Raw genomic sequence first — 22,260 nt, forward strand, 5'->3', positions numbered from 1 at the left:
AATCAATCCAGAATTTTCACTTGAGGCACAAATGACCAGGCTCAAACTATCATACTTCGGACACATTATGCAAAGACCCAGCTCCCTTGAGAAGCCCATAATGCTGGGAAAAGTTGAAGGAAAGAGAAGAGGACAAACAGCAACAAGGTGGATGGACTCCATCACGACAGCCATGAATGCACCACTGAGAGACCTTAAAGGCCAAGTGGAAGACAGATCATCCTGGAGAGAATCTATCCATGTGGTCGCTAAGAGTTGACACTGACTTGACGGCACTTAACCAACCAACCAATCATTCATACAAAACATGTACATGGGTTCAGACAACTGTATGCAGACACAATGTTATGTCTGAATAGGACTTTAGTCTTCCACAGCATCTTCCCCACCCCCACCCCAATTGATTGATTTTCTTAATAACTGTGGGTACTTACCGCGGCATCCGAGATGGAGACCCGATGGGACTCTATCGTTGGTCTCCTCATGATCCGTGGAGAAATGTGTGTGGAAGGCCCTGTGGCATATGGGCCAAAGCCAGGGGTGTCGGCAGAAGTCAAGTAGTTGCCAGCCGGCCTTTCTTGAAGAGAATACTTCCTACCGGAAAGGACGGGCCTCACTAGGGCCTTCTTGGGCATGGCCAGCTCGTGAGGCCCGTCCAATTCTTCAGATGTTCCCGAGTCAACATCAACACCATTCCTTTGGCTATCGGCAGCACCATTAGAGGAGGGGGTGGCATTGTCCCTGGCTACTGTCTCTTGGCCATTTTGGCTTGCAACGTCAGGCCCCACGGCAACGTCAATAGCAGCAACTCTTTCAGCAAGCTCTGTCTGAGTATCTTTGCAGCACATGTCCACGACTCGATCCACCGCATCCACTGGCGAATCTCCCATTCTCGGTGCCCTGTTCTTCACGTTCTTAAATTCAGACTGCCGAAGCTTTGAAGCTCACTGGAAGCGTGTGGGGTGGAGATTCCTCCCACATGGATTTCTGGAAAGAACCACAGCAAACAATGGTTAAACAATGCTGGAGTGATGCACCCTCAAGACCAATACAGTGCGCTCTGTCTGTACCAGTCCCGTAGGGCCCAAGCTCCAATTTCCAGGTCTCTTTTATTTTTATTTTTATTTATTATTTCATTTAAATACCACCGCCCTGACTCCAAAGGCTCTAGGTGGTTCACAAAAACAAACGCCCCCAAAACAAAACAAGACAGACTGTTAAACCAATTGAAAGCACTCAAAGATTACTGAAAGCCTTTAAAAATGTGTCCTAAGGGCTCTTTTAAAAGCTGGTAAAGATGTTCAACCACGAACATAGGAAGCTGCCACATACTGAGTCAGGCCATTGCTCTGTCTAGCTCAGTATTGTCTTCACAGACTGGCAGTGGCTTCTCCAAGGTTGCAGGCAGGAGTCTCTCTCACCCCTGTCTTGGAGATGCTGCCAGGGAGGGAACTTGAAACCTTCTGCTCTTCCCAGAGTGACTCCATCCCTTGAGGGGAATCTCTTCCAGTGCTCAAACTTCTAGTCTCTCATTCATATTCAACCAGGGTAGACCCTGCTTAGCTAAGGGGACAAGTCATGATTGCTACCACTAGACCAGCTCTCCTCTCTATAGGGAATGTATTCCATAACCCAGGAACACCTACAGAGAAGGCCTGTTCCTGAGGCCCCGTCAGACGAGCAGGCAGCATCCAGAGATGGACCTCTCTTGATGGCCTTAATGTGATCATGTAGAAGATGGCGCTCTCACAAGTAACCCAGTCCTTTTTTCTTTTCTTAAAGCCATTTAGGGCTTTAAGGGTAATACCAGCACTTTGTATTTTGCCAGGAAACCCACTGGCAGCCAATGCAATTGTTTGAAAGCAGGCATAATATAGTCTCTCCGAGAAACCCCAGAGACCAATCCTGCCGCTGCATTTGGGGCCAGTTGAAGTTTCTGAACTGCATACAAAAGCACACACAACCTTGATTTGTTGGGGAAAGAAGGGCTGGTCTTGCGGGAGCAAGCATGGATTGTCCCCTTTGCTCAGCAGGGTTTGCCTTGGTTTGCCTTTGGGTGGGTGGCTCCATGTGAGTGCTGCTTGCAATGCACAAATGAATGAATGAATGAATGGAGACTTCAACACAGTGTGGTAGTGGGAGGGGAAGCCTGGAAAGTGATCCCGGGTATGAGAATTGAGGTATTTACACACCTGTTCCGGCTTGTGTCTGAAATATCGGAGGTTATGCCTTTAGCTCCGAGGTGGGCCAACCTGGCCCTCCAGCTGCTGTTAAACTACAACTCCCATCATTCCCAGCCTCAATGTAATGGGTTTAGCTCATCAAAACCCGGAAAGTCACTTCGGGAGCTAGATCGGGGCCAGCGCTGAGTTCACAGCGCGGCCAGAAGCGGCTCTCCCTGCCTTTAAAGCAGGGAAGAGCCACTCCTGGCTGCGTTTGGAACGCAACACTGGCCTGGATCTAACTCCCAAATGGGGCTGCGCGGCCCTGTTTGGGAGCCAGACCACACACCCTATGTCTGATGTAAGACACGGGGGCGTGGCTAATCCCTCGTCTGACATTAGATGTAAGGGGGCGGGATAAGCAGGGCCACCATGGTGGCCGGACATGGGCTGCCTGTAGTCTGGCTCTGCTAGTGAGTGTGGAAGTGACTCTCCGGGTTTTGATGAGCTAAACCCATTACATTGCGGCTGGGAAGGATGGGAGTTGTAGTTTGACAGAGAATGAAGCACTGGCCATTTAACTCCCGCTCGGGAGCTAAACCAGCACCCCCCCACGTCTAACATCAGACGTGTGGCGGGGCGTGTCAGGGCCATGAGGCGCAGCTGCTGAGGGGCGATGGCCTGGGTTCTTTGAACCCAGTCGCCCAATAGGGGCTATGCCCCTGTCCACACTCATTGGCTTCGCAGCCCACAGAAAACTGTGTTTGGTCCACGTGTGACTATTTCCTAGGGCTTGCTAGAAGTGACTCAATGGAGAACGAGTTTCCTTCTAACCATATGAGCAACATCTCCCTGCTTTCTGGCTGGGTCATCGAAACCTCGTTCTTCTGTGTGATGCACTTTGTAGAGTTCATCAGCAAGTCAACTATTTTATTGCATCAACCAGCAGGTCTGGCTATCCCCTCTAAAGAGCAGTGTTTACACACTGAAGAGGAAAGGCATTGAAATAGCCATTATCACCACCACAGGTCTCCAATGCAAGTAGCAGCAATTTCAGGTCATGGACCAGACCACAGGTGACAGCCAGGACTCAGATCCTGAGGGGATCAAGCAAATCTCTATCACCAACACTGCATACTGAAGACCCAGAAACATAGGAAGCTCCCTTACTCCGCATCAGACAATCCACCTAGCTCAAGATTGTCTGCACTGACTGGCAGCAGCCCTCAAAGGTTTCACGCAGGGAGATGCTGCCAGGGATTGAACGTGGGACCTGAGTGCAAAGCAGATGCTCTACCACTGAGCAATAGACCCGTCTCCAATAGGTTACATAAGAAGCTGCCTTATAATGAGTCAGACCATCAGTCCATCTGGCTCAGGATTGTCAACACTGACTGGCAGCAGCCCCCAAAGATTTATTTCCCACCTGTCTGGCGATGCTGCCTGGGACTGAACCTGGGACCTTCTACATGTAAAGCTAAACTTGTCCCATTAATTTCGATAAGACTCCTTATGACTAACTTAATCTGGCTCTAAATCAGGGACTGAAGTAGCCCCTCTCCCTATCTGTGACACTTAAAGGTGCAGGTATATATCTGTATACAGACACAAACACAAAATTTAAATGTCACCGGGTCTTCTCTAGGGTCGCTCTAGGGCTCTGGCACACACCCCTGTTTGATCAGGCTTTTAGTTTGTGATGTTTTAAAGTTTTATTTATGGTAAGTTTAATCTATTCCACATGATTTTTTTAGGTCACACCTGCTGTTTAATGCTTGTTTAAATGGTAAACCACCCTGAGGTTTTACATAGGGCGGTATGTACATGTGACAAATAAATAAATAGATAAATAAATAAATAAAATTCGGTAACCTGGCAACATCAGTCCCTGGTTTACATCCAGATTTAGTTATTTGTAAGCAATGTTATTGAAATATATGGGACACGTTCACTTCCCTGTTTAATTTCAACTAGCTGGCCTAGACGCAGAGCATCCACGACTACAGTTCTCCCTCGTTCTTGGCCCATCGTTCTCAGCCCTCCGCCCTCCTCTTCCCTCTTCCAATGTTTTTTCTCCACCCGCCTGCTGCTGCTTTCTCCCCCCTCCCCGCTGCACCCGCCGCTTTCTCCCCTCGCTCATGAACTCTTGTGAGAGCTGCCACCCATGGGATTAGACATGGACACATCTCAGAGATTTATTTATTTATTTATTTGATTTATATCCCGCCCTTCCAAAAATGGCTGAGGGCGGTTTACACAGAGAAATAAAAAATAAATAAATAAGATGGCTCCCTCTCCCCAAAGGGCTCACAATCTAAAAAGAAACATAAGATAGTAGTAGTAGTAGTAGAAGAAGAAGAAGAAGAAGAAGAAGAAGAAGAAGAAGAAGAAGAAGAAGAAGATTATTACGACCATTGATCAATCATTACAGTTTGCATAATAAGTTTTACAAAATTTTGGAGTTAATAGTACAAGCTTCACGCAATTTGCAAGCAATACAACAAAACTTGGCCAGATTAAAAGAAATCCCAGGTTTAAAGTTTGACAGCAGATATTCCAAATAAAAAAACCAAGAGTGGCCAGGATATTTCTTTATGAGGGGTAAAATAAGGTTAGAATGACCAAACCTGTAGAACTGGCAGTAAAGGATTACATGAGCAGTTGTCTCTATGTCCCCTGAGCCGCAGGGGCAGCGGCGCATTGAATAAGGTATTCTATTGTATTGAAATATGAGATGGACACCAGCCACAGTCACGGGAGGGGTCCTGTGCTGGGGGTGGAGAGGGCCAGTTACTCTCCCCCTGCTAAATACAAGAGAATCACCACGTTAAAAGGCGCCTCTTTGCCAAGTTAGCAGGGACTGACTATCTCTCTAAGACAGATAGATAGATAGATAGACAGGAGTACTCATAAAATTTTAGTCTGAATGTAAGCCAGTGACTGGTGTAGCCCATCATCGCATAGCTGAAGCTTTTAAATTGGATCATGTGCGCTTGGTGTTTAACCTATCTCTATGGGGTACCTTAGCTGTAAGTTTGAGACCGAAAGGGTGTACTTTAAAAAAAAAAAAAAAAAAGCTTGGGAATGCCTGATCCAGACTACGCAAAAGACAACCAAACTTTGCAAGGAAACACAAAACAGACAAGCTCTGAAAACATTCCCAACCATTTATTTACTTTTTCGATATAAACTGCTCTGAGAACTTCTGTTGAAGAGTGATAAATATTTGTGGTAGCAATAGTAATTTTAGCAAGGCTGGCAAAAAGAAACTCCGGCTTCCTGTTTCAGAGTGAGTAGACAGCACCGTGTGTTTTTTAAACAGAAAGAGAAGGAAATGATCAGAGGGAGGAATGCAAGGGTAGAGTGGGGGTTCAAGAGAGGAGCCTCCCTCAAAAGGCAGAAAAGACAAGTTCGGTGCTGCAAGGTTGACGCCTTGTTAATTCTGCTCTTTGTTCGGTGAGTGGGGGAGGAAGTGGATTTTTCCCCAACAAAAGTAACACGGATTATAGCACCTCCTGCTTGCAAAGTGTGACACAAGGCATTTATCTGCACAACAACCCTGTAAGGTAGGTTAAGCTAAGAGAGAAGGACTAGCAGGTCAGGGATGCACAAATTTAGCCCTCCAGCAGATGTTGGCCTACAACTCCCATAACCCCTGGCTATTGGCCACTGTGGCTGGGGATTATGGGAGTTGTAGTCCAGCTGGGGGGGGCTAAGTTGAGCAGGCCTGGCACTAGCTCAGTCACCCAGTGAGATTCAGGGCGGAGGGAGGATTTGAACCTGCTCTCTCAAGTTCCAATCCGACACTCCAGGGCTGCACAACTCTGACCCGCCTGCAGATGTCGGACTACAACTCCCATCATCCCTGACAACTGGCCACTGCAGCTGGGGATGATGGGAGGTATAGATCAAAAACAGCGGGAGGGTCAAAGTCCAGCAGCATCACCCTGGCTCTGATGAGAGTATTGACTCTGAACCCATCGCAGAGGTAATTACAAGGCACAAGATAGGAGAGAAACATGACCCAGATATGTCCGATGCCTCGGGTGCAACAAGTAGGCCCCTTGCAAGAGAGCCCAGGGAGTGCAGAAGGCAGGGGCAGGAGGGGGCCCCACAGCCAGGGAGGGGAGGCAATGCAAGTGGGGTGTGTGTGTGGTTTGGGAAAGGGAAGAGGAGAGGAGATCTGGTCTTGGGGTAAAAGGTAAAGCTGTGCCGTCGAGTCGGTGTTGGCTCCAGGCGCCCACAGAGCCCTGTGGTTGTCTTTGGTAAAATACAGGAGGGGTTGACCATTGCCTCCTCCCGCGCAGTATGAGATGATGCCGTTCAGCACCTTCCTAGATCACTGCTGCCTGATAGAGGGGTTTCCCATAGTCTGGGGGAAAGACCAGTGGGGATTTGAGCCAGCAACCTCTGGCTTGCTAGTCAGGTCATTCCCCTGCTGTGCCATTAGGTGGCTTGGTCTTGGGGTAGCCAGCATGAATTCTCCCCTTTGCTAAGCAGGGCTCTCCTTGATTTGCATTTGGATGGGAGACTCCATGGGAATGCTGTAAGATCTTCCCCTTAGGGGCTGGGGCTGCAGCTCAGTGGTGGAATTGTCTGTTTTGCATGCAGAAGGACCCAGGTTTCCTCCCTGGCAGCACCTCCAGGTAGGGCTGGGAGAAACCCCTGCCTGGAACCTGGGAAAACTGCTGCCTGTCAGTGTAGACAGTAAATGAGCTAGATGGCCCAAGGGTCTGACTCAGTATAAGGCAGCTTCCTATGTTCCTAGGACTTTTTACTAGACCTTGCCTGCCCCCCTATGTAAAGTTTTAAGAGGAGCACATGTGCTACGATGAGGGTATTTCCCCCCACGGTTCTTTCTTTCCAAAGAAAAGCAATCTCTCATGAGTTCATAAGCAGCAGGTCTTAGATTCCGTTTTATACGTTACATTCCTGCATTCAGTTCAGATTCCATTTCTAAACAGGTTGCTTTAAATATCTATATATAAATATAGATATAGATAAAACAGCTGAAACTTCTTAATTTTTTAAAAACATTAAATCTGCTTTTTTAGTAACAGATTTTTATTCACACTGCTGTCTGGGATCCTTGTAACTGCAGAGGCCCGGGGCCTAGAGCTTTCCACATCTGCTTTGCAACCTCGCTCACATTCCACTAATGAATCTGCTTGTTCCCCCACTGACTGAAGGGGAGGGGAGGAATTGATTAGAATAAATCTCCAGTACATGGAGGTTCAAATCCCTGCTGGTATGTTCCCCAGACTATGGGAAACACCTATATCGGGGAGCAGTGATATAGGAAGATGCTGAAAGGCATCATCTCATACTGAGCGGGAGGAGGCAATGGACAACCCCTTCTGTATTCTACCATAGACAACCACAGGGCTCTGTGGTCGCCAGGAGTCGAAACCGACTCAAGTGAACACTTTGCATGGATAAGTCATACAACAGAGAAGAGGCTGAGCTATTTGCCTTCTCTCTGGTAGGCTAGCTTTTGATGTGCAGAGTGTTTCAGATGCAAGGGGCTATTCAAACATGCAAGCATGAATTGTCCCCTTTGCTAAGCAGGCTCCACCTTGGCTTACATTTGAATGGGAGACTATATATGGGAGCACTGTAAGAGATTCCCCTTAAGAGATGAGGCCATAGTTCAGTGGAAGAGCACCTGCCTGCTTGCATGCAAAAGGTTCCAAGTTTTCTCCCTGGCATCTCCAGATATGGCTGAGAAAGATCCCTGCCTGCAACCTTGGAGAAGCTGCTGCCAGTCTGTGTAGACAATACTGAGCTAGATGGGCTAATGGTCTAACTCAGTAGAAGGCAGCTTCCTATGTTCCTAACCACCACTTCCCCCGCAATCCAAAAAGGAACTGTTCAGCACGATTCGGTGAATGGTGCACCAGCTCAGTTCGATCACATCTCAAAAGAACGGGAAAAATCCTGCATTTCACCCTGCACTTTTGGTTGTGCAATCTCCAGGCACTCGACGAAGACAACCTGAAGGAGACAAAGAACTTTACAATGTTTTTTTCCAAGGCTACTGATAAAGTTTATTTTCCCAAGACTTAAAAAAAAAAAAAGCATTTCCCCTCTCATGAAGGGTAGATGCCGGGAGGGAGCTGTAAGCTGGTTTTCGGGCACCTTGCCAAAAGGAAATGAAATTGTCTCAAATAAAATTCAGATCCCCCTTGGAAATTCAAATCCGTAGATGTTTGCCATTCGTCTCTGTCCCTGCAGAGCATCTGTTAGAGAGAAACCCCAGAACAGCACTTAATACAATCTCACTTGCTTTTTCTGCCTGTTTATGGCAACTTTTGCTTGTAAAACTCTGCAGTTGGTGCTTTAGTGGTGTAGCTGTTGCCGCAATATGGAACACAAAAGGACTCCTATTAATACATAATTGGTGCAAGGCATCAGGGGACTTTGGATCAAGGGTTCTGAAAGAAGGACTGAGAGGTGTCCTTACTCCCTTTGCCACCAGTGCAGCTCTTATGCAGAGGGGGCTAAGAGTTGGCCTGGTTTCTGCTGCTCTACAACGCCACCCAGATAATGGCCAGAGAAGGTATTGCAGCTCATCAGACCAGGTGATCTGGGGAGCTAGTGAGGGCCTGGCTGGCCCTATAGAACTGCTACTTCAGGCATGGTCCCTCAGTCTGAACAAGTTGTCTCTGTGAGTGGCCACACAGATGGTTTTGCCTTGTCTTCTATTGGGAGGACCATCTGCTTGACATCACTCTGTAGCTGCCTCTGGCCCCTTTGCCATTCTGCACCTTGACTTTGCCCTATATAGCTTCCTCTGCTGCCAGTCTGCCTTTCCTTTCTGCCAGCTGCTGTATTTATTGCAATAGCCTGTCATCTACTGATTTAAATGCCAAGGAGGAGATTTCGGCAAAGACGTATAAGAAAATCCCAACTGCCCGCAAATATATGCTGCCGGCAGTCCGAAACAAATCTCAGTAGCTGCAGTGCGTATGGAATGTAGGCTGTGTGCTAAATGGAGCCCCGCGTTTCTGTGCGCACACATTTTAATGCATGCATGCTAAAAATGCCTCCACTGGCACGAGAGACACAACTCTAGACTTAACTTCTAGGGAAAGGAGTTGAACCTTAAAGGAGGACAACTCCAACAACTCACACTAGTAAATTCTGAATTTACTAGTATCCACTGCAAGAAAGAATGACAATGTTTAAGCAGAGATAAAAAGAGGGGCTGGCCCAAGTATATAAGGACAGCAAGAGTGTGTGCTAAAAAGGGAAACAAGCAAGAGTTCTAAAAAGAGCGCTCAGCTGAGAAGCCAAAGACACAACCAAGTATCTTCTCCTGCATCAAGTTTAGGAAATTTGAGAGTGAGAGAGAATGCACAAATGCATTATACTTTACTATTTCATGTTCTAATTAGATGATGATCTCAATTTGCATAATCAGACACAATTACCCTAATAGCATGGATAAGCAATAATTAACCAAAGATTACCCGGGGAGAGTGGAAGTGGGGGTTGGGAAACAAATCTAAATTTTTAAAAAAAATACATTGAGGAAAAGTTGCAGATACCTACCTTGCCACACGGAAGCATTTGGGCTAAGAGATCATTTACAAGTTGTCCATAAGAGTCATGGAGGGGGGGAAATGGTAGTTTCCAGTGGGAGCTACCATTTTCTTCTTCCCCTGAACTCTCCTCTGCAGGGGTAACTCTAGAACAACTATTTGGGGGGAACAAAGGGGTGGCAAAGAACATTATTAAGGGAGTGAGGATTTTGCTATAGATCATACCTGTCAACATATCTCTATTTCCCCATTCAGGTGAATAATGGGCATGTTGGTGGGTATGTATACATTACATACTTCTAGAGCAATTACTGTTAGTTTCTCTTATGAATTAAGCTTGCTTGACATTTCCCAACTGGGCCAGATTCCTCTTGGAAAACAGTGTCTTTTTGGATTCTGAACACAGGGAGCTGCTTTATACCGAGTCAGACCATTGGTCCATTTTGCTCAGTATTGGCTACATAGACTGGCACTGGCTTCTCCAAGGTTGCAGGCAAGGATCTCTCCCAGCCCTATCTTGAAAATGCTGCCAGGGAGGGAACTTGGGACCTTCTGCATGCAAGCAGGCCGATGCTCTTCCCAGAGTGGCTCCATCCCCTAACGGGAATATCTTGCAGTGCTCATATATAGTCTCCCATTCATATGAAACCAGGTTGGACCCGGCTTAGCAAAGTGGACAAGTCATGTTTGCCACCACAAGACCAGCTCTCCTCCTGGTCTTGTGCTAGCAAGCCTTCTAGTCGGCCTTCCAGGCTAGTTTGGTCTTCCTGTCCAAGACCATGTGGCAGGAAAGACAGGCTGGGAGAGAAGTCAGATGATAACAGGCTCGCTGCAGACCCTGCACCACCCCCTGCAGATAAGGACTCACCCAACCTAGTTCCTGGCCAGGAAGGAAGCAAAGGGGTTGGCCCGGTTCCTGGGAGGCTGGAGGAATCTCTTCCTGACCTGGCTGCTCTGGCTTCTGTTGGAGGGAATGAGGCTTCTTTAAAAAACAAAGGACTTCTAAAATGATGAATTCGAGTTGCAGGACCTTAATAGATGATGACTGTAACATAGGAGGCTACCATCGATGGAGTCAGACCATTGGTCTATCAAGCTCAGTATTGTCTTCACAGACTGGCAGTGGCTTCTCCAAGGTTGCAGGCAGGAATCTCTCTCAGCCCTATCTTGGAGAGGCCAAGGAAAAAACTTGGAACCTAGATGCTCTTCCCAGAGCAGCGTCATCCCCTGAGGGGAAGATCTTCCAGTGCTCACACTTCTAGTCTCCCATCCATATGCAACCAGGGCAGACCCTGCTTAGCTAAGGGGACAAGTCATGCTTGCTACCACAAGACCAGCTCTCCTCTCCATCTGACACTTTGGGGTCAAGTTTCAGTCTGGTGGATGGGGGAGCAAAAGGGGGAGCAAGAAATATTGGGGGGGGCACCTGCGACCCCTTGGAAGGACACCGTGCATTAACAGCACATTGCTTGGAGTGTGGTTCTCGGAGCGGGGGAGAACGGTGATTGCTGCTACTGGCAATATGCGCTTCCTCTCAATGTTGCCCCTCTAGTTGCTGAAATAAGCTGCCATTTTGCTGCCCATGAATGGATGGGACCATGGGGACTTATTTAAGATCAGTCCTACAAAACAGGGACAAGTCAGGAACTGACCAGGGCTGGAAACGAGGGAATCTTTCTGGTAAATATATATTTTTTTAAAAAATCGGATTTGTTTTTATATTTTTTAGCTCAGTATTTTAATGTGTCTTTTTAATAATTTTGTTTTTAAATTTTATTGTGAGCCACCTTGGGATTTTCTTCATGAAAGGTGGGGTATAAATTTTAACAATAAAACAATAAATAAAATAAATATTAATATAAATAAAAAATAAACAGAAACGATGTGTGTTTGTGTGTGTGTGTAGAGAATTCACAGCCTTGCCTAGGATTGTTTCCACAGGTATCAGGCTCCGATGCTCCTCAAAAGTGAAATGGAAGCTTTTCCGCAGCGTCGGATTTCATTAGCCACTCAAAAAATCCACCGAGGAGGGGGGAAAGAATGTGTGTGTGTGGGGAGAGATAACAAAAACTCAGGCGAAGTTGACAATGGTTGCTGCTCATGGGAGCCAAGCACTTGAAGTATTTTTGTGCGGCTGGGCGGGCGATGGTGTCGTTGACATTGCTATGGTAACCGATAGCTAACATTCATTCCTGGGAAGGATAAACAAAGATGAGTGGCAGAGGATGGAAGACGTGGTTTGAGAGGGAGGTGTGCCACCGTTGTGCTGGGGGGCACACAGAAGTCAGCAGAGGGAGAGGCAATTTTTGGAGTAGGTCTGCCACCCAGCTCAGGCCTGTGATGGTTTGGGTTGGGGGAGCACCATCACTCAATAGTAGAGCATTTGCTTTGCATGCAGGAGGTCCCAGCTTCAGGCCCCTGGCAACTCCAGGTACAGCGAAGAAAGACCCCTGCCTGAAACCCAAGAGAGCTGCTGCCAGTCAGAGTAGACAGTACTGAGCAAGATGGACCCATGGCATGACTCAACAGAAGACAGCGTCATCAGGAACATCCATAGTTCAGTTGTAGAGTATATGCTTTGCATGCAGAAGTTTCTGGAGACCCTGGCAGGATCTCCAGTTAGGGTTGGGCAAGATTCTTCTCTGAAACCCTGGAGAGTCGCTGACAGTGGAGTAGACAACGTTGAGCTAGGTGGACCATGATGTGGTACTCAGAGACCTCCTGCCTTCCCACACTGCAGCCATCAGAGGATGGTCAGCTTGAAGCCATCTGCTGCAGAAGGGGAGGGAGAAGGGTGAAGATGCTCCTGATTGGCTGGCTACATGCTGAAGCTCAGCGTGCCCCTCCCCTTCAGAAAGGTAGCACCGAGTACTCCCACTGAAATTTACAGGACAAATAAATTTGTCCCATTAATTTCAATAAGGTTGTTTATAAGTAACTTAGTGTGGTTGTGAGCCAGTGACAGGAGCAGCCTGTCTCCACATTTGTAACACCTAAATTTGTGTTTTTATGTATATACAGCGTGTGTCTGTGTGCACACGCTCTCTCTGTCTCTGTCTCCCCCACCCCCCATCTGTCTCTCTCAGTCTGGGGTACCTGAGCTGAAGGTTTGCAACAGACAGGGTACGCATGTAAAAAAAGGTTGGAACCCTCAAGTTACACCTCGGGAGCAGGGTATACCGAGGATCACCTGATCACAGATGAATCTGTTCACTTCTTGAGATTGTCTCTAGAGACCCTCTTCCAGGTGCCTCTGCCATCAACCTGATCTTTGAGGGCAATCAAAGACAGGGTCTTCTTCATGGTGGCCCCTCAATTGGAGAGCACTTTCTCCAAAATACACTTGAACAGCCCATATCGTACTGACTTTTAGGCTCTAGGTGAAAACAATTTTATCCTCCTAACCTTTCAATGACTTATTTTCTCCCCTAGTACTGTCGTTTTATGAAAAAGAGGGACTGATCAGTAGTAAATTATTTCCTTGCTTTTATTTCGTCTGCAGTGGATTGATTTCACGTTTGTTTACCGCCTTGGGAGCTTATTAAACTGAGTGGTGGGGCGTAAACATTTCAAACAAAACGTGGGGTTTCAGTTAGATGCTCTCCAGCGTAACATTATTCACAGCAGTCTTGTGCTTTCAGTGGGGCTCCTTGTAAACGCCGCCAAAGAGATCATCGGGGGGGGGGGGGGAGACAAGGAAGCTGAAAACCACTCCGGGCTTTGGTTAATTGTGTTTTGCATGTATCTCCGAATTAAGGATATGCAGAAATTGCTCCATTCCATCTGGACCTCCGCTGGGAAATGGAGAGATTTTTTCATTCAGGTGTATGTCAGCTTGTCAAAGCAAAGGAAACCTACCCTTCCAAATAAGCACCGAAGCATCTGCTCCCCACCAGGCTGACTTTATATATTTAATGTTTATGCTTCACTTCCAGCTCAGCACACAACAGGAGGAAGCAAGCAAAATGGCTCCAAACACTGCTCAGTAGATTAAAGTTGCCCCACCCGCCCGATCATCCCATGAAATGAGGATCAGCCTGGTGCAGTGGTTAGAGTAATCGGACAGAGGTTCAAATCCCCACTCAGCCACAAAGCTCACTGGGAAATTTGGAAAGCAACCTTACAGGGTTATTATAAGTGGAGAAAAGCCGGCCTTATGGTAAAAGGTAAAGTGTGCAGTCGAGTCAGTGTCAACTCCTGGCGACCACAGAGCCCTGTGGTTGTCTATGGTAGAATACAGGAGGGGTTTACCATTGCCATCTGCTGCGCAGTATGAGATGATGCCTTTCAGCATCTTCCTATATTGCAGCTGCCCGATATAGGTGTTTCCCATAGTCTGGGGAACTTATCAGTGGGGATTCAAACCGGCAACCTCTTGCTCCCTAGGCAAGTTATTTCCCCGCTGCATAGCAAGCAGGAATTGTCCCATTTGCTAAGCAGGGTCTCCCCTGTTTTGCAAATGAATGGGAGACTACATGTGTGAGCACTGTAAGATATTCCTCTTAGGGGATGGAGCTGCTCTGGGAAGAGCATCTGAGGTCCCAAGTTCCCTCCCTGGCATCTCCAGATATGGCTGGAAGAGATTCCTGCCTGCAACCTTGGAGATGCCGCTGCCAGTCTGTGTAGACAATAGGGAGCTAGATGGACCAAGGGTCAGTCTCAGTAGAAGGCAGCTTCTGTGAGTGTACTCGCTTTGAGTTCCTTGGAAAAAAGGTGAGGTAGTCAGTGTCTGGACTAGTAGATCCGTGGATGGAAGATGTTCCGCTCAAACAAGGGGTAATTTTCATTCATCCCCCTTCCATAGGAACATAGGAAGCTGCCATATACCAAGTCAGACTTTCTGTCCATTTAGCTCAATATTGTCTACCCAGACTGGCAGCGGCTTCTCCAAGGTTGAAGGCAGGAGTCTCTCAGCCCTGTTGTAGAGATGCTGCCAGGGACTGAAACGGAGACTTTCTGCATGCAAAGCAGATGGTCTACCACTGAGCGATGGCCCCATCCCATAAATATTGGAAGCTGCCTTCTATCGAGTCAGGCCCTTGGTCCACCTAGCTCAGTATTGTCTAGACCAGGGCTGCTCTCCTTCAGCCCTTCTGCAGATGTTGGCCTACAATTCCCATAATCCCTGGCTATTGCCCACTGTGACTGAGGATTATGGGAGTTATAGTCCAAAAACAGCTGGGGGCCCCAAAATCTCAGCCTTATTGAAAACAAGTGTATCCTCTTGCAAACTTTCATCTCGGGTACCCCAATGAGATTTTTGTGTTTGTGAGCTACAGTCGGCAGCCACCGGAGGGATGCTGTGCTGGGGATGGAGAGGGCCAGTTGCTCTCCCCCTGCTAAATAAAGAGAATCACCACTTTGAAAAGGTGCTTCTTGCTCAGTTATCAGGGGACATGTGCACTAAAAGCCGGGTGTGGAAAATTTCCCTGCTAAATAGAAGAGAATCACCACTTTAACAGGTGTCTCTTTGCTCAGTTAGCAGGGGAGCACAGATGTAGTCTGCCATCCCAATGCAAACCAGGGCAGACCCTGCTTAGCTAAGAGGACAATCCATGCTTGCTCCCACAAGATCAGCTCTCCTCCCCGACAAGTTCAGCCCTCCTTCACACAATGGGGGTATGGCCCATGAAGTGCTCTTGCATATACCTACAGAAACGTTTAAAGCATGCCCTACTGCCATCGCTGAAATGTTGTACGGTACACTTTCCATCTTGAAAGTGCCACAAGAGACTCTATGTTGTTTTTCTTGGGATTAAAAATAGACAGTCCTTACCCACCAGTTACAATCTAAAAAGAGACATGACTAGGGAAGCCACAATAATCCCCATATGGGATTAACATCCGCAACCTCATGGGGAAACCCCTGATCTAAAACAGTGACTCACCAGCAACAGTGGATGACCTATCTGAGACACGAATCCAGTGACTATGGCCAGCTCTGCTTCCATATTTATCCTGGCAATACTTTTAATCAGCAGACCTAACAACATCAGCTGTCCCATCAGAAGCTCATTCACTCATCCACCCTCCAATATATGATATGCCATCCCAACAGTGAATGCCACCACCAAGTAATATGCCATCACCTGCCATCACCAAGTAATATGCCATCACCAAGTAATATGCCATCACCAAGTGATATGCCATCACTTGCCATCACCAAGTGATATGCCATCACTTGGCGCTAATGCCCTTCTGTCGTCTACATAGAACCAACACAGGGCAGTGTCTATGCAAGAGATGAAACTGACTGAAATCTGACCGCTTAGATGGCAACACCCAGGAACCACAGTTCTCTGGTACACTGCCTTTTTAAAAACTTGCAATTTTGCTTGCTTTTGTCGTAAAAAAGATCATGAACCCAGTCTTCTGCCCATCTGGCTCGTCTGACCATTACTCCTGCACAGACCTGATCTTTTGGCTCTTGAGCCTGGCTGGCCTGACCATGACTGATGCTTACTCTTCAAAAGATCTGCTCCTCTGACCTGTGACTATGGGCTCTTCTGACAAGTGGGGTCTAGGAACCTAGGCTTTTCCAATGGAGTTTTCTTCAGAAGCAGCATCTACCAGCACTAAGGCCCTCAAGGAAAGGAAGGACACTCCAGCCCCACCCCAGCACCACAACCTGCGTGGATACACAGGTGTCTCCCAGATCAGTCTAGAATGTGATCTGCAGAAGGCACAAGCACTGAAAGAATCACACAGCTCTTCTGCCCAGGGGCCCCCTGGAAGACCCAAGTTAGCTCAGACTTCCAAGCAAGAGAGAAAAGTGAAGGGAAAGGGAGCTGCTGCAAAACGGGGGCAGAAAGCCATGATAAAGACAAAGACTGCTACTGGAAAGTCAGGATGCAAAGGGGCCAAGTAGAAAAAAGGCCATGAGCATGAGGCATGGGGTGAGATTTGGCCAGGAGCTTTCCCAGACAGCAGGCTTTACAGTGAGATTCCTGTGAGGCTTTACTGTGAGTTCAAAATTGCCCTCCAAAACCCATGCAAAAAGTGGATTTTTAAAAACCCGGGATATAAATTGGGCGACGTGCAATGAAAAACCTGAATTGTATGTGGAGTGATCCCCGATAGTGCGCAGGGACTTTGGGATAAATTTGGATGATATGTGAACGCACCTCCCCCATTCCAGGGAGATGGGCATACCAATATGATGAATATTTATATACTGCCTTTCAACAAAAGTTTCCAAAGCGGTTAAGATAGATAGATAGATAGACAGATAGATAGATCGATAGATAATGGCTCCCTGACCCCAAAGGGCTCAAAATCTAAAAAACAAAACAAAACAAAAACATAAGATAGATACCAGCAACAGCCACTGCAGGGATGCTGTGCTGGGGATGGATAGGGGCCAGTTGCTCTCCCCCTGCTAAATAAAGAGAATCACCACTTTGAAAAGGTGCTTCTTGCTCAGTTATCAAGGGACATGTGCACTAAAAGCTGGGTGTGGAAAATTTCCCTGCGCTGCTTAGAAGCTGCAAAATGAAGCTCTTCGCTCTGTTCTGCTGCTTTGACAGCCCTCTTAACCTCTCTGAGCTTTCCTGAGTTGTATGCTGCCTTGGACCACCTTAAGTGGCGCAGCAGGGAAATGCTTGACTAACAAGCAGAAGGTTGCCGGTCTGAATCCCCGCTGGTATGTTTCCCAGACTATGGAAACACCTAGATCAGGCAGCAGCAATATAAGAAGATGCTGAAAGGCATCAACTCATCCTGCGCGGGAGGAGGCAATGGCAAAACCCTCCTGTATTCTACCAAAAAGAAAACCATAGGGCTCTGTGGGCGCCAGGAGTCGAAATTGACTTGACGGCACACTTTACTTACTTTATGCTGCCTTGGGCGAGGCACACCTCACCACACTCCACCCCCTGCAGATCACGAAACAGGAAGAGCCCAATAAAGGAGTCGGGCAACGAACCCGATAAAGAGACCCCTTATCAGCCTAATAAGGAATCAGAGTGACCATGTAGGGAGGGTGGCATTTGGTCCCCTGCTTCATTAGCCCAAACCCCTGGGCTCCAACTGCTGTCCCATCCCTGCCTTCGATGTTAAAGATTGAATATGAAGCAGTTGCTAGATAGCAACAGACTTCCTGGAAGAGTTAGTTTTGCCCTCTGAATATCCTGCTCTCTCGGCAGAGACATTGGTTTTAGCTGAGGCCGTGGTCTGGGTGGAGACAAGAGTCCCAGAAGGGAGACCCATGCGTGCTAAATCCCATCTAAATGAGCAAAGAGACACCTTTTTAAAGTGGCGATTCTCTTTTATTTAGCAGGGGGCGAGCAACTGGCCCTATCCAGCCCCAGCACAGCATCCCTCCAGTGCCTTATGTTAAGACTGTGAGCCCTTTGGGGACAGGGGACCATCTTATTGATGTATTCTTCTTTGTAAACTGCTTTGTGAACTTTGGTTGAAGAGCGGTATATAAATATTCTTCGTCACTGTCGTCATAGTAAAGCAGGAGGGCATCTGTGCCTCCAACACCTCTGAGCAGGAGAGGCTGAGCTAGAAACTAACGCCAGAGTGGGTAAGACGTTGTTCCAGCAAAGGTCTGGGGTCTTCTTCAGGTTTATGTAGGTTTCCAGCTAGCTAGGCGGCTTTACTTATCTAACGTATTTAAACTCGCGTCTCTGGGAAATGGACAATGAAACACCACAAATTAAAACATTAACACATCAAAGTGTTGTTGTTTTCTAAAAGTATTTTAAATGGTTTTAATTGTTTTTGAATTGTTTTTATATTGTTTTTAGCACTATGACTGCCCAGAGCCTCTGGACGGGGCAGTTTATAAAAGTAATAAATAATAATAATAACACCAATCAAATTTTGAAACCAATGTTAAACCCTATAAGTCTGGTTAAAAGCCTGGATGAACACATTATGTCTCGACATGCTCACAGCCTTGAAACATCTTTTCAAATGTTCTCAGAGATGGGGAGGCTCTTATTTTAGTGGGAGTGCATTCTAGAGTCTCAGGGGGCAGCAACAGAGAAGGCCCGTCCCAGAGTAGGTGGTGGCAACTGCAGACGGACCTCCCCAGACGATCCCAATAGGCGGCGGGGCTCATAACGAAGGTGTTCTCTGAAGCTGGGGCTGGCCCCATTCTTTATCCCAGGAAGCTTCTGTAGCCCCAAAGGGGGCTTGCCCAGTTCCCCAGGTGCTGAGTGAGAGGACGGGTCATATCCTTGAGTCACGGAGGGGTCCTGGAACCGACGTCTCTGCTTCCACAGGTGCAAAGGGTTCTGGGAGAGCGGGAGCTTCCCCTTCGGCCTCACCTGCAGACGGGGAGGAGGCACCGACTGCGGGGACATGACCCTGAATTGGACACAGCACATCTCTCTGCTCCCCAGGCAAGAGACAAAGCAGCGCCCTCCCTTTGATGGCAGGCAGGCGTCTACCTCCCTTAGCCATTGTGTAAGAGAATTAAGGGCAGCTTGTACAATCATGGCCACGTGAACTTGAAAAGCGCCATGAGAGAGAGAGAGAGAAAAGGAGGGGGTGGAGAAGCCTCAGCGGCAGATGGGCAGCTGCACCTTGCCAAGGAAGAGACTGGTGGGGAGGAGATTTGATCCGTCAAATCTTGTTAAGTCTTGGAGTGCGAGAAGAGGAGGAAAATGTGGCGGGGTGGGGGGACTATTCAAAGGCCAGAGTCAGGTGAAGCAAAGTGCAAAGGGACCTAAATGGCTCAGGGCACAGCCTAAGCATGCCGTAACTGTTCAGAGATCCTGGCTGTACACTACTGCTTTAGGAACACAGGCAGCTACTTTAGACTGAGTCAGACCATTGATGCATCTAGCTCAGGATTGTCAACCCAGACTGGCAGCAGCTTCTCCACGGCTGCAGGCAGGAGTCTCTCTTGGCCCTGCCTTGGAGATGCTTCCAGGGAGGGAACATGGAACCTTCTGCACGCAGGCAGGCAGGGGCTCTTCCCAGAGCGGATTCCCCATCCCCAAAGGGGAATCTCTTACAGTGCTCACACATGTAGTCTCCCATTCAAATGTAAACCAGGGCAGACCCTGCTCAGCAAAGGGGACACTTCAGGCTTGCTACCACAAGACCAGCTTTGTAAAATTAAATAGTTTACTGACCACCCCAGTTGGCTCATGGACTATTCTCCGAGAATGACTCCTCCGGCTTGAAGTCCAAGTGGGTCCCCAAACGTTTGTGGAGTCTGAACACCAATTTTTTTTTCCTAGCACTCCAGCTTCATTTGCCTAATTTATTCTGCGTGCAGAGTTTGCGTTTTCTGGTTGCAGAATTTGCCCGGATTCCCTCCTCCCGCTGGTCTTTTGGCTGCTCTGGGGTGCTGCCACTTCCTTATCTCTTACTGCCAATGGAACCCCAGTTGCCCACAGCCTTTCCCTGCACAGCTTCCAACTTTTGTTTATTCCAGCAAACTTCAGCCCCAGGCCTCGATTCCTTGGACTCGAGGAACACTTTGAGGCGATTCTCACGATCACCCAAAAGCAGGCTAGCCCTCTTTGGGGTGATCGTGTGCTGCAACGGGAGCCATGCCTAAAACACCCCTCCCCTTAGACGAGGTTAACAGATCGAGCGCTCTGTTAACCTCGTCTTTTTGCTCGTGCATCGCCACAGCGTGCGGTGACACACGAGTAGACAAGCAGCCTCCGGGGCTCGGGGGTCTCTCCAGGATGCCCCATGTGCTCGCATGGGGCATCCTGGAACTTCTGGGGGCTGTGCGGCCCCTGATCCTGCAGCCCCCGCCGATTCCGTGATGGAACCGGCAGTTCTGTGGGCGGCCAATATGGCCACCCAGGGCTGCCTTCCAATGGTCTGAGCAAGCCCCCTTACAGCTCTTCTCACTGATCGTGAGAAGAGCTTCCTTGTGTTGTCTCCTCATGGAGATCTGGCCTTTTACATGCACAAAGGAAAAGCCTCTTCACGAAAAGAAACCACTTTCTCCATGAGACCTTGGATGGAAGAGGAGGAGGATAGCTCAACAAAAAATATCTCTGTTTTGGAAAAGGAATATATGCAAGCACTGAACTTACCTCCCACGCTGTATTTGCTAAATTCTGTTCCCTTAATCCTACAGATTTTTTGCTTTTAGTTCTCTGAACAGACACCTCCAAATGCCTGCAGAAGCATCTTTTGACTCCCAGGGGAGTCAAAATGACAACCCTGAAAGTAGCGTTGAATTTGTCTCTGCAATCACACACAAGAGGTCACACACAAGAGGTTTTCCAGGGATGACCCAGGAAAAGTGGGGCTTATGATGACAGATCTGGATGCAACAGCCATGCATGCAGAATCCATATGATTAGAATCATGCATCAGCCAAGCGGATGCACCAAACCTTAGGGCAGGGGCTTCCCCACAGGGGTCACTGAAATCGCTCCTGCCTCCCCACACTGCAGCTGCACTATTTCTTCTCCATTTGAGGATCGCTGACTTGAAGCAGATGCATCCTTGGTGATATGTCTGCCGCAGAAGGGAAGGGAAGAGAGTGGAGACCCACCTCCTCTGCTCCCAATTGGCTGGCTACATGCTGGAGCTCAGCATGCCCCTCCCCTCCGCTTGACTGACAGGCTTCAGGAAATTAGCACTGAATCCTCCCACTGAAACATATAGGACTTGACCCATTTATTTGCCACTGGTTCCACAGTTATCACGAATGTGAGCCAGTGACTGGAGTAGGTTCCCTAACTGTAATACTTAAATTTTGGCGCCCTCTCTCTCTCTCTCTCTCTCTCTCACACACACACACACTTAAAATATTACAATTATGGACAACTGATCCTGTGGTAGCAAATATGAATTACCCTCTTTGCTAAGCAGGGCCTGCCCAGGTTTACATTTGAATGGGAAACAATTTACTGGATGGGGCTCCTTTCGGAAGAGCAACTGCTTGCTTGCATGCAGAAGGTTCCAAGTTCCCTCCCTGGCAGCATCTCCAAGATAGGTCTGAGAGTAGGGTTGCTATAATCTGTCTTTCCAAACCCAGTGCCTAATTTGCATATTATGTAAATTGGCTTGAAAATAATTTTTGAGCAGAAGAGTGACTGCATGTTATGCTCCATAACTCCACTTCTACAAGGGCTAGAACTTAGGTTTGCTTGTTTTTTTGTTTTGTTTTTAAATGAAAGCTGAAATCTGGGCAAATCTGGATGGGCTAAGCAATCTGTGTGAGATGCTTAAAATCCAGGTGAAACCCAGACTTTTGGCGGGGCATGGCAACTCTAGCTGAGAGAGACTCCTGCATGCAACCTTGGAGAAGCCGTTGCCAGTCTGTGTAGACAATACTGAGCTAGAGAGACTAAGAGTCTGACTCAGTATATGGCAGTTTCCTATGTTCCTATGGGGTGGACTATTCCAGTCACTAGCTTATGCTCAGATTAAGTTACTTGTAAGTAGTTCTAATGAAATTAATGAGACAAGTTTACCTGCCCTATAGATTTCAGTAGGAGTGCTCATGAATAACCTAGACTCAATGTAAGCTAGTGACTGGGGTAACCTTGTCTTATAACCATAACATTTAAGGGTGTGTGTGTGTGTGTGTGTGAGAGAGAGAGAGAGAGAGAGAGAGAGAG

At 47.7% G+C, this 22,260-nt stretch overlaps 1 protein-coding gene across 4 annotated transcripts in view; it reads right to left on the bottom strand.

The window, feature by feature from the left end:
* CAMKK1 (calcium/calmodulin dependent protein kinase kinase 1) overlaps window positions 1-22,260 on the bottom strand; it is a 115,764-nt gene that overhangs the window by 70,616 nt on the left and 22,888 nt on the right. For 3 of the 4 annotated variants that reach the window (XM_053274962.1, XM_053274960.1, XM_053274963.1), the window contains exon 2: window positions 435-987. In XM_053274962.1, coding sequence (XP_053130937.1) covers window positions 435-890 — 456 coding nt within the window. In that variant the 5' untranslated portion in view covers window positions 891-987. Of the gene's footprint in view, window positions 1-434; window positions 988-9,716; window positions 9,862-22,260 lie in introns of all 4 variants that reach the window. The other variant, XM_053274961.1, reaches the window with a different exon arrangement.

Source organism: Hemicordylus capensis, chromosome 12 (genome assembly GCF_027244095.1).
Source record: "Hemicordylus capensis ecotype Gifberg chromosome 12, rHemCap1.1.pri, whole genome shotgun sequence".
Lineage (NCBI taxonomy): Eukaryota > Metazoa > Chordata > Lepidosauria > Squamata > Cordylidae > Hemicordylus > Hemicordylus capensis.